The sequence below is a fragment of the Narcine bancroftii genome, chromosome 2, assembly GCF_036971445.1.
Source record: "Narcine bancroftii isolate sNarBan1 chromosome 2, sNarBan1.hap1, whole genome shotgun sequence".
NCBI classification, from domain to species: domain Eukaryota; kingdom Metazoa; phylum Chordata; class Chondrichthyes; order Torpediniformes; family Narcinidae; genus Narcine; species Narcine bancroftii.
In genome coordinates, this window is record NC_091470.1 from 70148243 (window position 1) to 70164102 (window position 15860).

At 38.1% G+C, this 15860-nt stretch overlaps 1 protein-coding gene across 1 annotated transcript in view; it reads right to left on the minus strand.

The window, feature by feature from the left end:
• Positions 1–15860, minus strand: part of rtraf (RNA transcription, translation and transport factor) — a 32213-nt gene that overhangs the window by 7496 nt on the left and 8857 nt on the right. Inside the window, exons 3-7 of the mRNA XM_069917038.1 lie at positions 12850–12949; positions 9520–9600; positions 7202–7290; positions 3251–3319; positions 638–686 (exon numbers count right to left, since the gene is read on the minus strand). Coding sequence (XP_069773139.1) covers positions 638–686; positions 3251–3319; positions 7202–7290; positions 9520–9600; positions 12850–12949 — 388 coding nt within the window. The remainder of the gene's footprint in view (positions 1–637; positions 687–3250; positions 3320–7201; positions 7291–9519; positions 9601–12849; positions 12950–15860) is intronic.

Sequence of the window (15860 nt, forward strand, 5' to 3'; positions counted from 1 at the left end):
GAGGAAAAACCCAACACCCAACCCCAACCAACCAATTTTCCCCTGCAACCGCTGCAATCGTGTCTGCCTGTCCCGCATCGGACTGGTCAGCCACAAACGAGCCTGCAGCTGACGTGGACTTTTTACCCCCTCCATAAATCTTCGTCCGCGAAGCCAAGCCAAAGATATATATATATTTTTTTTTTGCGGGTGAGGGGTTATAGCCATCATGTAATTAATTAAATTTTCCTCAATTTAAACATTTACTGTTTTGTGTAATGGTTTACTAATTACATGTATGGAAATCTTTGAAATCTGACCTGACCAGGTTCATTACCTAGTATTAGATCCAGTGTGGTTTCTCCTCTAGTCAATTGTTCCACAAACTCTGGTAGGAATCCTTGGTCACACCTGCCACATTCTGTCCCATCTTCCTCTCTTGCAGCAAGGAATTTGGGAAATTAAAGTCTCCCATAACAACAACCATGTTATTTCTGCACTATTTCAAAGCTAAGTCTGAGCTAAAGGGAAGCAAGATAGAGACAGCGGACAGTACATCACATCAGGGCACAACATTCTTGATAAAAAAGAACTGAATGCTTGATTTTTTTCTGCAGATATTGATGGCAGGTTCCCAAATAAATGGCATTGTACTTACCTCCAGTATCAAAGCCAAGAAGATGCTTTTCTAAGGATACTGTAAAACCCTAAAAAAGGAATGGAGTATTTTGGCAAAAATAGTTCAAGAACATCCAAAGTTAAAATCTGGCTTGTATCTTACAGTAATTATCTCCACTTCTCAAACTGCATAAAATAACGGAAGATTTGCTTCTACACAAAAATGCTCAAATAAAATTCAGACACCAATCACAGACATTCCCATTCAAATCTAATAATTTTCACATTTCATTTCTTGAATAAACAGTGGATTTATTTAATTGCCTGCAGAACAAAAGTCACACATCTTTACAAGCCTTGGCCAAAATCCTTTATGCTCATCTTTTGTTGGATTACTACAACCAGTTAAAAACTGTCATTTAAAGAGAGAAAGAATGTAATCATTATTTTATGGTCAAGCAAGTTAATGTTCAATTCATAGCTAAAATGGAATGTGAAAGTTAGCTTTTGAGAATGACCGGTCAGAAAAACCCTGACCAATCAATTTGGCATTAAATTAGAATGGAAACACATTCACTGGCAATTCTTATCTGATAATGGTTTGAAAATGTGGTCTATGTTTACTGATCAAAGATCATATATCTAAAACTCTGCCCCACTTGCCGCTCACAACTTGCCCATTTCCCTTCAGATCCTTTTTGGCTTATGCAAATGATCTCCCCAGTTTTCTATCTATCCCCATGCATGGATTTAGTATACTGTCCAATAATATTTTAGAACCAATGCATAGAAGTCACAAAAACCTAAAATGGCAACTGTTCTTACTGCATTAGCTACTAACAATAGATAGGAACAACGAGGAAGAAATTACTAAAATGGGAGACAAAACAACATGAAACAATCCCTTTCAAAAGACGCTGTTGGACCTGCTGAAAGTTGGTGGTAGTTTTTGGAGTGATAAGAGGGGAGAAGCAGGAAGTGGTGGTTTTTGAGCATTAAAAGAAGAAAACAGAAGATTATGTACACTTAACCAAAATAACTGTGATTAGACAATTACTAGATCCAGTCAGGTTGCAGAATACCTTAAAGTTGCAGACAGCTTGCTTAATACATTTTCTAGAGCAATTACTAAATTAACAGGGCAATGCCTACAGAAGTTGTATATAAGAATTTTCCGAGGACATTTGATTAAGTCCCTCATAAGAGATCATTAGCAAAAGTTAATCAGAGAATGAAGGTCAAATTATTTGGAAATAAGCTAGGGGAAACTCAAAATAGGGTGATATGGACAATTATGCAAATGGAGTTCAAGAACCCCCCCCACTTTTATAAACCTAGATGAAGGGATAGGAAAATATCAAGCTAGGCTGCATTATAACAATGTACAGCAAGAGTTCATTAATACAGGACTGAGAAGCCAAGGTTGGCACGTACCCTAACCATGTTCTTTTCAAAGGGGTTGGAAATCTTCCTTAACAAATATGTGCAAATAAGTGGCTTACTTACTTTCCCTTATTTGTTTATAATTTTTAGTATCTCACAGCATTTTAAATCCTTTATTTTCTTTTCATTTATTCTTGTACATCAACTCTTTAAACATTTCTATCAAACAAGAGTTTAGCAAGATGCATCAAGTATCATTTTATCTAAAGTTCAAAATGATAGTTTAATTACATCATCTATAAAAAGGATAAAATATTTTGTAAATGGTATAATCCCCAAAGAAATGGAAGGTCACTCTCATTGATCACTACAACGTCAAGAAAGGAACACAAAGAATCAAAACTGTTAAAGCTACGGTTAGACAACATCCAAGATACAGATTGAATGAATTGAAGAGTTTGTCTGTGAATTGGTAAATAGGAAGTCTCTTTGTATTAGATCCAAAAGAAAGACCATCTGCAAACTGGACTGATGAGAATGCTAAAATATGGTTGGAGTAAGTTCTGGTTAAGAGTTAGGGTAGGAATGAAAATAAGCTATGAATGCTTACCTATTGTATCATGGCTGACCTCTTTCTTAGCCCATAATGATATTGCCTGACAAAATAAATGTTCTGAAATTTTCAATTGACTGAGCTTCAACTGCTTTTTGAAAGTTGATTTGTGAAAGGCCTTCTGGAAATGTACTCAGAAAAGAACAAAACTATATATGTTTCAAAATAGAATTGTGGCCACTTTCTCCCTTAAACACTTATATTAAAAATTATTACATTTAAAAAAACAAAACAAGTTAGTTAAAAGTGATAATTTAAACATGGATCTCCAACCATTAGGCTTTATAAAACATTTAATGAAATAACATTCTAACGTTTACACAAACCTAGGAAGCCAATTAAAGCTGTTTTAGAAATCACTGCACTTTGCAATTAAAATCAACATTGCTGGCACAATAGCTCATAAGGCTGATCGTCATATCAAAATTATGGGAAGTACAACAAAAGTAACTTCCTATATGGAAATATGCAGTTAATTATGTTGCAGCTATGTAATGTTGTTCATCCATGTGAAAGGATTGATGGTGGCTTCTAAAAAAAATGCAAAAAAATGCCCAAATGCCCTGCTCTCGCACAACTACAAGTGATTTGATTTAATCAGGAGAAAGCAACATTTATCATTTTTTATTCTTAACTATTTTTGAAAAAACAATTTACCTCTTTCGAACGGTTTGCTTTTGCAATGGCTTCTGGGCTTAATCTCTCTTGGACCAAAATACGAATTGCCTAAAATCAAAATAATTATATATAAATCAACTTGCTGAAGAGCACATTGAAATTAAGACAGACAAGTTCAAATGGACATACCAGTACTTCTACAACAATAAAATAAATTTCTGTAGCCATATGTATATTTTGTGACAATTCATTTCACTCACCTTAAAACAAGATTTTAAGTCTATTGCAAATTAGTTTCATGAAATATTTTCTAGAAGGAGTTTGAAGCAGCATTTGTGAACTTTACTGGAACCAGAGAACCTCTTCCTGATAACTTTTCCTGCCCCAATCCCATAAAAACCCTTGCAATTTTCCTCAGTGGCATTACCTAAAAATACATAATTAGTTTCCAAATGTACTAGTAACCCACAACACCACTAAGTTTTATGATACCTTGCAGTGCCTCTATCTAGTCAAACTGTTTTGATGTCTAGCATTTCGCACACAGAAATTTAATCAACCTAATAGAAGACCAAAACTACTTCATTTGCCAATGTGTAGGACAACTCTCAGATTTTCAACCTAAATTGTAGGTTTTTAGCTATACCCTTTGTATAGGACAGTCCTTTCTCCCCTCACCCATCCCCCAAATACTCAAATCTGGCCCTTACCACTGACCAGTGGAGTGATGATGCCACAATATTTTAATATCAAATTATCCTGTAAAGGTTTTCATTTTATTAATATATTTTAAAATAAACCACCACTGTCTCCTATAACAGGCCATTTAAAGCCTGAACAATAATGAATGGTAGTCGGACTGGGTGGATGGACCCCGCAGGGAGAACTGAGACTTTATTAGACATGCACTGGTTTGCCATACTGAACTATCAATGCCCCTCAACGTGCATGCATTCTTTTCACTGTTGCCATTTGCTTGGGTGGGGGGGGGTGTCGGTCAGCTTGCGTCGAGGGCCTGCATGAGGAAGGTGGGAGAATACACCTAGTGCCCGTCTGGAGCATTTGAATTAGAGCTGGCAGGATATGGGGAGATGGCAGTGAAGTTGAGCCTTCGCTGTCAAGGTTCAGATTTTAGACCCAATATACAAGACAACATGATTTTGAATCGTCATTTTTAAGTTTCAGGATTATCTGATACGCCGGCATATATGGAACTGTCTTAATGGTGCATGGAATTGGGATAATGTATTAGCATGGATAGAGGATTGGTTAGACAAGAGGCAGGGTTGGGATAAATGGGTGCTTCTCTGATTGGTAATCAGTGATGAGCAGATGCTCCAGGGATCAGTGTTAGGCCTGCAACTGTTCACAATGCACCTTAATGATTTGGGAGTAACCAAGTTTGTTAATGTTTCCACGAAATTGAGTGGAAAAGCCAGTTGTTCAGAGAATCAGCAAAGATATGGATGAATTGAATGGGCAAGGATTTGACAGATGGAGTACAATGTTGGTAAATGTGAGAACATCCTCAAAGGAAAAATAGATTAATTATTTAGTTGGTGAAAGATTGCAGCATGTGTTGTACAGAATCGCAAAAGGTTGATTTGTAGGTGCAACAGATAATCAGAAGGCAGATAGAATGTTGGCCTTCATTACTGGAGGGACTGAATTTAAGACCAATAGGTTCAGCTGCAACCGTACAGGGTACTGGTGATGCTGTGCCGAGAGCTCTGGACTCTGTACCTGGCTTTGGAGGCAGACCAGATGAAGTTCACCAGGTTGATTCAAAGGTTCCTTTTATTGTCATGTATTAATACATTATCAATGTAATATTACAAGATATACTTCAACTTTTGTCTGCCACAAGGCAAAAAATCACCACGAGCATCACCTCGCACCCCCAACGATAGGAGAAAAAGAAGCAAGAGTTTCGCTTCAGGTTCAACGATTTGCCTCCAGCATTCCCTCTGTCTCCCGATCAAACCAACGACCAGCCAAGCTTCAGATTCAAAACTCTGATATGATCAGGAAGCCTTCAGCACCAGAGGCCCTTTAGGAGGTTTTCTTGCCCTCAGCACCTTTTCAAATCCAAGTTCAGATACCAGGCAGTCTCCAGCAACTCGCAGCCCATGCAGGCCCTTTGACTGTAAGTCACCAGCACCCCAGAGTATGTGCGAGTCCTTTGTCCACAAGTTGCCTGAGTGGGTTCTTCACCTGCTGAGCCCCACTTGTTAACTGCCGTGGCCTATTCCTCTATGGTCACATCCCACGTTTCTCCTTCTCAACATGTTGTATTCTCCCCATTTCTGTTGCGTCATTTTGCTGTTCAGCACTGGCCTACCATCTTGGGCACAGACCTCCGTGGTTGCAGGATTTAAAAACATAGTCACCTCCTTTAACAACCATTTTAAGCCAGTATGGAGCCATCGGCATCAAGATCGGGCAGTAGGACCCTGCAGTGCACTGCTGTATCTCCGCTTCCCACTCTCCCGGATCCGCACCAGCATTGCCATCACAGCAGCTCTGGCAGCACTGCCATTTCCTCTCTCCCCCCCCACCCACCCCCGAGATAAAGAGGATAGATAGCCTATGAGGAGATATTGAGTTGTTACAACTCAAAAGAATAAGGGGATATCTTATAAACCATAAAACTTTGAAAGCAATACACAAGATATAGTCAGAAATGATGTTTCCATTGGTAGGTGAAACTAGAACTAGGAAGTCTTTGGGGGGGGGGGGGGAAGATTCAAGATTCAGGGGAGTAGATGAGGAAATGCTTTTCTCTGAGTATTAAATCTGTGGGATTCTCTACCCAAGGAAGCAGCAACAGCTGCCTAATTAATATATTTAAGACAGAGTTAGATATATTTTTGCATACTAGGGGAATTAAGGATTATGGGGAAAAAGGCAGTCAGGTGGAGCCGAGTCCACAGCCATGATGTTATTAAATGGCAGAGCAGGCTTGAAACCAGGTGGCTTACACCTGATCCCGTTTCTTATATTCTTGCAGCCCACAAAGACCTTTCCCTAGCAATCAAAACCATCTACTCTACCTGACAAAGTTTTCAGCAATCTGTGTGGCATCTAATAAAGATTACCCATATATTTGTGTATCAGTTAATTCATTTATCTCCTCCGTATGCTACTGCTTCACATACCTTCACTCTACTGCTGTTGAAAGTATTATCCACTGCATTGCTACCTCAGTGAATGCAAGGCCAGCTTTCCACCTTTAAATCATGAAGATACCATCATGTTGCCATCTTTTAACCCCACCAAAACCTACCCAGCCAAGCCTTTGCCTTCTGAACTACATGTTCCCTTTTAAGCAACATCTCAGTTTTACAGTTCTCATCCTTAAAACATTCAAAACTCTCACCGTTTGAGTAAACGGCTCCAGTCTTACAAATACTCTCAAGATCAGTCTCTCTAATTTTAGTGTTGTGACCCTCCCAGGTTTTACCTGCACCACCACTGTTACCAGGCACCGAATTGACACAGCCAGCCCCTGACTTGCTTTATCCATTTCCTTTTCCTACAAGTTTCTCTAAATCAGTCCCTTTGCTCAACAATTTTATCACAGGGTAATGCGTACTTTCTCATGGAAGGTGAACCAGTAACTCATCTTGAATTTCCAAAGAGTCTGACCTGCTGAACATTTTTAATGTTTTATTTGGAAAAACTTTTTAACCCCTTCATTTTAAAATGGGTGCTATTTTTCCCCTAATATTTCTTCTCTAGTTTACTTTTCTTTCAGCTTTGAGAAAGACTCCACATCAAAAATATTAATGTATCTTCTCTTTCCACCCTCATGCTTTGCACTTCTAGTATTTTCTGCTTCAATTTTACTTATACATTTGTTTATGAAATACCGACACCTGATAAAGTGGGTTTGGATATGCTTCATATATTTCAGATAAGTCTAGAAGGAATGATCTTGCATAAATGGATAAAATTTCAAAGTTCACTTGGCAAGTTGATTTTGCTTACCTTCAACATTACTAGGTAATCATCATGGCGCTGGATTTGCAAGAGATTAGCCAATGCCATCACACCAGCCTTAAAGTCAGGGTGGTTAACTACATTAAAAAAAATAAAGATATTCTATTGGTCTAAAATATGTAAACAGCCTTGTCTATTATATACAAGGAAACAAACTCAGATTGTTAATACAAGTCTAAAAGAATGAACAGAGACAATCATAATTTTCAAGGATGCAACAGAGAGCCAATGGCTACAAACAATGCCCTCCACTGGCTGTTTGTTTGAAATTTGATGCAATGGCACCACTGCTGGTGAAGAGTTCAAATAATACGTACTGGACTTCTCAATTCTCTAGTGTCAAATTCACACCCTAATTTGCTAGAAATAACACATTATATGAAACACTTTAACATCAGTGGCTTTGATCCAGAAATTCTTTGGATATGTAGGTGTTATGTGTAAAACATTAAGGACAATTTTACCAAGTTAGAAGTGAAACAGGTTAATGAAGAAGTTGTTACCTAAACTATACATCATACTATACAAGCATCTTCATTTATATTTATAAAACATTACTAAGTTATAAGCTCAATAAATAATAACATCAGTTGGGGAAAAAGGGTTGTGCTTGTTTGGCCATCAAAGCTGAGATTCTGATATTCTTGAAATGTTAATAAAGACGGTGACTGCAAACAGCCTGCTGGCATTTTCAAAACTATTTTACAATAGCAAGGTGATTGCAGTGGAGTTGTAATTTGCCGATGATTTTGAGCATTTGGATAATTTGGTTAATTTTCCTTGTTGAATCTCTCCATGGAATCAGCCAAACACTGCTCCAAATAAAGGCATGGTGGCCAAATAGACCTGATGTTTCTGCAATACCACCATTTTATATTTTGCAAGTTTTAAGAAATCTCACCCCTAAAGGCAAAACAAAATACACTAACATTTACTAATCCAAAGAGCTTCTTCTTTGAAATTCCAAAATTTTCTCCTTTCTTCTCATATTTATACATTTATATAAAATGTAAATATGTCATGAATCAGAAACAATATGATAATCATATGAGAAAATAAATAGTTTTATTCCTGTAACATATACAAAATTGGATTGAACTACAAGTAAAAGTCATGGAAATTCATCCTTATAGTTGAACTAAGACACAGAGAAGCAAAAAATCTAAAACAGAGGGAGAACTGAGAATATATAGTCAAGCGCTGCATAATGTCCGTTCGGACAACATCTGACCATGATCCCATAAGGTTATAATAAGAGTTCAAAAATCCCGATCAGAGAACGGGACATAGTGGACGTATATAGTACAAGCTGCTAGAGTAAGTGCCAGAATCTGGGTCAACTGTATGGTTTAAAAGGCAGCGACAGGGCCACAAAAAAAAGGGAAGGTTTCAAGGTATATGGGCAGACCGCAGGCCACTAAAGTTGGCTGGTTGGTGTGTTCAAGCAGAATTGCCGAACAATATGCTTCTGTGCAATGGTGGTGGGTGAAGTGAGGTGGTAAATGCTGAAGAGAAAATCAACTTAGGGAGATTAAAGTTCTGGGGCACAAATTATACATGACCTAACTTCGAAAGGAAAAAGCTGAACTGGGACAGCCCAAGGCCAAAGTCCGGAATCACAGCCCAGAGAAAGCAATTGTGGAAGTAGATTACATATTAGCCTATTATAATAGGGCATTTGCACAACGTTCAAATTGCATAACGTCCTATTTCACAGAACGTATTGTGGATGATAAGCAATGCATGACTGCATTTAGATTCAGATATGGATAACAGATCAATTTTATAATGTCAATTACATTTTGCTCTATGCAATAATGTGCCATCAAGGTCCGCAATGGGGTTCCTGATGGGAGTGCACTTGGACAGCTAATAATAGGGTTTCTCAGCATTATGAGGATTCTATGCAAAGTTTTAAGTTTTCAGGAGCTGGTAAATTTTTTTGTGATGATACAACACATCTTCCTTGGCTTGTGTTGATAAACTATTACATTATTTGTTCTAGAATATCTCCGGTCTTTCGATAGACACATGCATCTACAATTTTCTGATTAATCTATAAAATTTACTTTTAATTTCTACTTACTATATAATAAAATACTTTCATTAAAACTTTTACAGCAGTGCCAAGTGTACCCTTACTCGAAGACTCTCATATTTATGAAACAATATCTACTTATTTATGAATGCTTGTCTTGTATACGTATTGTTTGCCTGTTATGTGTGTATGCTTTGCACTAAGGACCGGAGAACGCTGTTTCATAAGGTTATACTTGTGCACTCAGATAATAATACATTTGACCTACCATCCAAATTAATAAGTGGATCAGTTTTTTTGGTGGCATCATTTCTTGCATTGTCTGCTGTACAATTCTTGTATTTATCCACTGTGGAGACAAAAAAAATTCACAGGCTGTTTGTCAGCATAAACATTTCTACTGATCAAGAAATCTAGAATTAAGGCACAACCTGAAAATTTAAACGGGTTTTAAGAATTGAAAGATATACTTCTACATGAAAAGGTTGATTATCCTTGTACCAATAATCTTAGATTAATTTTATAATTGCAATTAATGTATTTTTTTAAATGAGGAAAAATGCATGTTTAGGAATTTTGTCACATGATTTAAGACTGCAGAAAAGGCTCAAGGGGCTGAGTGGGCTCCCATTTTCCAGTTTTCTCCAGTGATGAAAAGAATGATATTCAGCAAAAGAAAAATGAAAGATGAATCTGGAGGATATACAAATGGAACTGTGCAAACACAAAAACTCTTCACTAAAAATGTTTAGCCAAATAGGAATAGTGTTTGAATTCAACAGAGTCCAAATAGATTAAACCATTTCTTAGGAGTTCATTGGCATGGAGAAGTTCACGAAAGGTACATTGCACAGCAGTATCATTTCACTTGCTTCTGTTTTAAAAACAGCCTCAGTGTCACACGCATAATTCATGTTTAGGCTGAAATTAACCTAATCCAGAAATTATACTCCACCTAGGAAACGCCAGACTGTCAGAGAGGAAGTTTAAAAAACTGCAAAATTCATCCTACCTCCTACCTTCCCATTCTAGTCATTAATAAGAAAACCAACAAAGGATCACAGCATTGACTTTGTGGTGTAGTAATGGTCAGATATAGAATTGGATTCTACTCTGCTAACATTGGGAAAAAGGTACAGGAGCCTAGAGACAAGCACTCAGCAGCACAAGGACAGCTTCTTCCCCGCCGTCATCAGATTCCTGAATAATCAATGAACCAAAGACACTGCGTTACTTTTCATCCACTGTTACTTTTATTTTTTTATAGTAATGGTGTAAGATGGTTTATAGTTATGAATGTTTCCACTATGTTGCCACAAAACAGTGGCAGAACGTGACTTGTTCATGACAATAAATTCTGATTCTGAAAAGCAACTGTCTGCCAAAGTTCCAATTCAAACTTCAGATTTATTGTCAGTGTTCACAAATGACATCACATACAATCACAAGAATCTTTTTTCCTGGAAGCCCGGTAGAATTTCTACTTATTGTTAGTGCAACAAACTGTACTCAAGAAAAGATACTGTACTTAGTTCCCTCGTCAAAAAAAATCCAATCAAATCAGTAAGACAGGATTTTTGATGAACAAAGCCAAACTAGCCCTAATAACTCATCACCTTTTCTAAGTGTAAATAAATCTTGCCTCTTAGAATTTTTTCCAATAATTTTCCTACCACTTGTTGGATGCTGTTCTATCTACCAACAACTGCTCCCAATCTATCTTCTCCAGGTCCTGTCTTATTGTATTGAAATCAATCTTCCATCAATTTAGGACCTTAACTGCCAGTCCTGTTTCAGGTAGGAAACTCTCCTGGATATACTTTACAAATTCCACACCAGAAACCCTGAGGCTGTTCTCATGAAGGACTGAGTTGTAGAGGTGGAATGAATCCTAGACTGAGACAATGGGTCTATTGTGTACTTTACGAAGAAGTTATATGTGAGCCTTGCAAGACAATGAATTTAGAATCCACAGCTCTCCAAAGGAGAACTCAGTGGAAATCTGGGGGAAAAAAAATGTTCAAAATTCAGTAATGGTGTCTGGTCTTGGAATTATTCTTCAACTTTATGCATCACATTCCGAGTTTTTGTTGAATCCAATGATAAGATTACCTGTGCATAACAGCCTTGCAATAGGCTACCTATCCTCCATCTTGACAAACATTCTGATCTAGAAATATTTGATGCTCTCAACTGTATCATGAAGTGGCATTATATGGTACTAAACTTTGACAACATTCCTTTCAAGGCAAAAGTACTCCAAATTCAGTGAAACACTCATATATCCATAGCTCCAATAAATCTAAATAAACATTTATGTTCCCTTCTGTTTCCTCCAAATATCCTTTCAGTCACTAGCAGCTCTTTTGAGTTAATGAGTACAAAATCTTTCAGCTTCCTCCTTTCTACTACAGGGTGTCATGTACATTTTGGAAACACAAATCCATGTTCTAAGCAAAACTAGGCAAAACCATTAAAACGTGCTCAAACCACTTCCTGACAGCATGTTGTGTTCCGATATTGCTCCCAGCAGTTTTTCCTATGAAGTACCCTTGTGGATCTTGGTGAGTTGCAAGATGATTTCTGTGCTACAGTCAGGCTGCCAATGTGGTCTGCCTCCATCTTGACAGCAACCGCTGACATAAACATACTTGACTGTTGAATTGGTTTTATTTTCATAAGATGGCAATGGATGGTATTATGTTTCTTGTAACAAAATGGTGCAAGCAGAAAGTTAATGTTCAGCAAGCTGGCATGTTAATCAGTAGATTGAATGAGTTGAAAAAATTAAGGGAGTTAAGAGCAAGTGGGCCTGGTGCTGACACTTTCAGATGACTAATCCCGTGCCATGTTGAGCACAAAACTCAAAGTGATGGAACAAAGATTGAGTCTTTTGCTGAATTCTGGTTGTTAAAATCAAGGAGGGAAGAATTGATGTGAACTAACAGCAAATGGTCAAAACTTAAAGGATGGGATCACTAAAACATGAAAGGATCTTCTCTAAATATTCCAGCATACAAATGTCAGATAGTGAGAAGGAAACTTTTTTGCCAAAGAGCAGAATAAAGTAATAGATGAATTGGAGACAATAAGACTTTCCAATGCAGAAAACATTTAATTTCTGTGATCTTTGAAACAGCATATTAGAATACCTATTTTTACTAAAAGGTAGCTAACATTATTGAAGTGAGAAATGGCTGATAAAAGATGTTGTGTGCAGGTGACCTGGATAGCCAAACCGATTACAGCTAAAATACAGATTGCCTCTTTTAGGACAGAATTAAAGTGAAAATTCAGTAGATTAAAGGGTAAAGTGGAGACGCACCATTTAAAAGAAGACTACAAAACTCCAATCACAACTTAAATATTGTATTTTGAAAGAAAGAAAAGGAAAGTCAACTAACACATTCAAGTGCAGCTTTATTCAACCCCAGTGTTTCGATGTATTTTACAACTAATGAAGGTTGAAGCACTCATTTATTTGTTAATGGCATCACAAATCAGCAGTATAAAAATGAAAGTTAATTGAGAAAGTTATGTTATATAGGATAGACAGCCTCATATGGCCTGCTACATCGAGTAATTTAAAAGAGAATACCATTGTCAGAGTATTCAAGTCTCACGGCCAAGCCCAGAAGCCAGTCAATAGTTTCCTGTCTTTCTTGAGCCTTGAATGGACAGCTTACATCTGCCAGGTACTGGAAGTAAAGAAATCACAAGCACCTCAGAATTTCAGATTTTTAGAATTGACAAATTAAAATAATTCATAAACAGCTTTTGTATAAATGTTACATACAGAATTTATTTCCTTATAATGATACGGAATCTTAGGTAATGAAATACATTGAACTGTGAGCATACCAGCAGCTAGGATATTTATTGAGACAAAAAGTAATTTAACATTAATAAAGGTTAAAGAAAGAATACATGGATATTAGAGTTAAGAACTGAAAACATAGCCACACAATTTTGCTGAAAACTGCCAGCACATTCAGGATTTACCTATATATCCAAATGTTAAGGTTCTGACTTAAGTTGACGATGTACTTTGTTGCTGCACTCCATGTACAGTCCAGGAGAAGTTCATAAACTTGCTAAGATCTTTTAACACTTAATGCCAAGGCACCTAGTCACCAATTTGTGCTGTATGACTCCTGTGGTGGATTTGGTTTTCAACAATGAAGTTTACATTTTACAGTTGCCATGAAACTACAAAATCAAATATGCAACTTTTTTTTAAAAAATGATATATTAGTTGGAGTGTTGTTCTAACATTATAGGTGCATCTAATATTTAGAAATTAATATTCTTAATTATTTCAACACATTCAACCTATGCTACACCACCATGAAAAACGCATACCGAGCCATAGCATGAGGCACTTCAGCAAGACTGATCACCTGGCTGTACTTTTACTTTGACATTCAAGCAGATACTGAAGACCACAGCACCAGTAGTAAAGACGATGAAGGTGTGGCCGAGGGAGGTGGAGAACGGTGGAATCGGTGGACTAGAACATATTCAAGAACTCATCCATAGATGAATGAATATGCAACAGGAGTCACCGACATCATCAAGACCTGCGTGGATGAGGGTGTGCCCACGCACAAATACTGGGTATGCCCCAATCAGAAGCCCTGGATGAATCAGAGAATCCACATCTGACTGAGGGCAAGAACAAAGGCATTTAAGGCTGGGAATCGAGATCTTTACAAGAAGTTCAGGTATGACCTGCAGAAGGCCATCTCCGAAGCAAAGTGGCAATTCTGCAGGAAGCTAGAGACAGATACACACCAACTTTCAGGGATTGCAGACCATTACAGCCTATAAAGCGAAGGCGAACACTATAGGTGGCTGCAATGCTTCATTACCTGATGACCCAAACACCTTCTATGCCCGTTTTGAGAAGAACCAAACAATGCCTACGAGAATCCCTGAAAAGGCTGAGGACCCTGCCTCTGAGGGTGAAGTCAGAACATCATCCAAGAGAGTGAACCCTTGCAAGGCGTCAGACCCTGACGGCGTACCTGGCATGGTAATGAAAATCTGTGCCAACTAACTATTCAGAGTATTCAAGGACATTTTCATTGTGGCAGTCAGAGGTTTTCACAGGCTGCAAAAGGGCAAAAATCACCCCCATATCCAAGAAGAGTAGCGTTGGCTGCCTCAACGACTGCTGCCCAGTAGCACTAACTTCTGTGATGAAATGCTTCAGAGTGGCCTATTGTCACAATCGTTCCACAGCAGATGCAATATCGCTGGCTCTCCACTCAACTCTGGATCACCTCAAACAGCAATTCATACATAAAGCTATAACTCAGCCTTCAATAACATTATTCCCTCAGTGCTGGTCAAGAAGCTACAAACTCTAGGCCTCTGCAACTGGACCCTTGACTTTCTCAGTAGAAGATCACAGTTAGTATGAATTGGAAACAACGTCTCCTCCTCACTGATCATCAACACAGGCGCACCCCAAGGATGCATGCTTAGCCCACTGCTCTACTTCTAATACACCCCACAACTGTGTGGCCAGGGGGGGCGTGGCAAGATGGCGTAAGGAACAGACGTGCCTTCCAGTCCTCTCCTGACTCTGACTTATTGTTTTGTCTTTAAGTGCCCATTAAAACTTTTTTAAAAAGTTTATAAATAGTATGAGGTGTTGAACTAACACCTAATGGTACATTTGCTAAAAAAAAGTAAAAGGAAACATCAACAGATTGTTAAAAAATTACATTTTCCAAAATTATCTGAGCCTACCTGTTTACAAAAAGCCAGGACTCAGCATGGAATGGATCCAGGAGAAGAAGCGCAGGATTCGGCACTGGAGCTCCGTTCTGTACCGGTAGGGCTCTCTGAAGATGGCACTCGGCAGCCTTTAGAACAAAGGGCTGGCCGGGTGCGTGTAGTTCACACAACGCCCACTGTGAGTGCTGTTACTGAGACTTTGACATCTGAATCAGCTGGGACACCACCAACTGGAGAGTTAAAGAGCTGTCATTCGACTGCTTATAGTGGTGGCGCTGCGGAGTGCTCTTCCAGATACTGATGTAACAAAGTTTTTTAATGAGATTTGGCTTAAAGGTAACCCTGACCATCAGCCTCCAGACATTTCTGGGGGGTCTGTGGCAGGGGTTTTTACACAGAGCCAAACTGCAAGAAAAGCTACTAAATTAAAGGAAGGGATAGAAGGTCCTTTGATTCCACAAGAACAGCAGGATCCCACTATGTCTGAATCCACATGCTGGTACTTTTCAAGAGTCTTGAACACAAGATATATTCTTCAATGATGCACTTAGGTGATTCTATGAACAATCTTACTTCTAAGATTAATGCATTGGTGGATGTGAACACTCAACAGATGGCTGATTATGGAGCTTTTAAATCCGAAACTATTGAAAGACTTGAGATGTGTGATCAAGGATTATCTGATATACAAGATCAATTGCAAGATGTGAATAAAACAATTGAAACGTTACAGATTCAGAATAAAAATCTAGCAAAAAAGGTTGATTATTTGGAGAATCAATCCAGATGGAATAATGTGAAAATTGTTGGTTTCCCAGAAGGTATAGAAGGGCCAGATCCAAGAAAATTTTTCACTGAATGGAT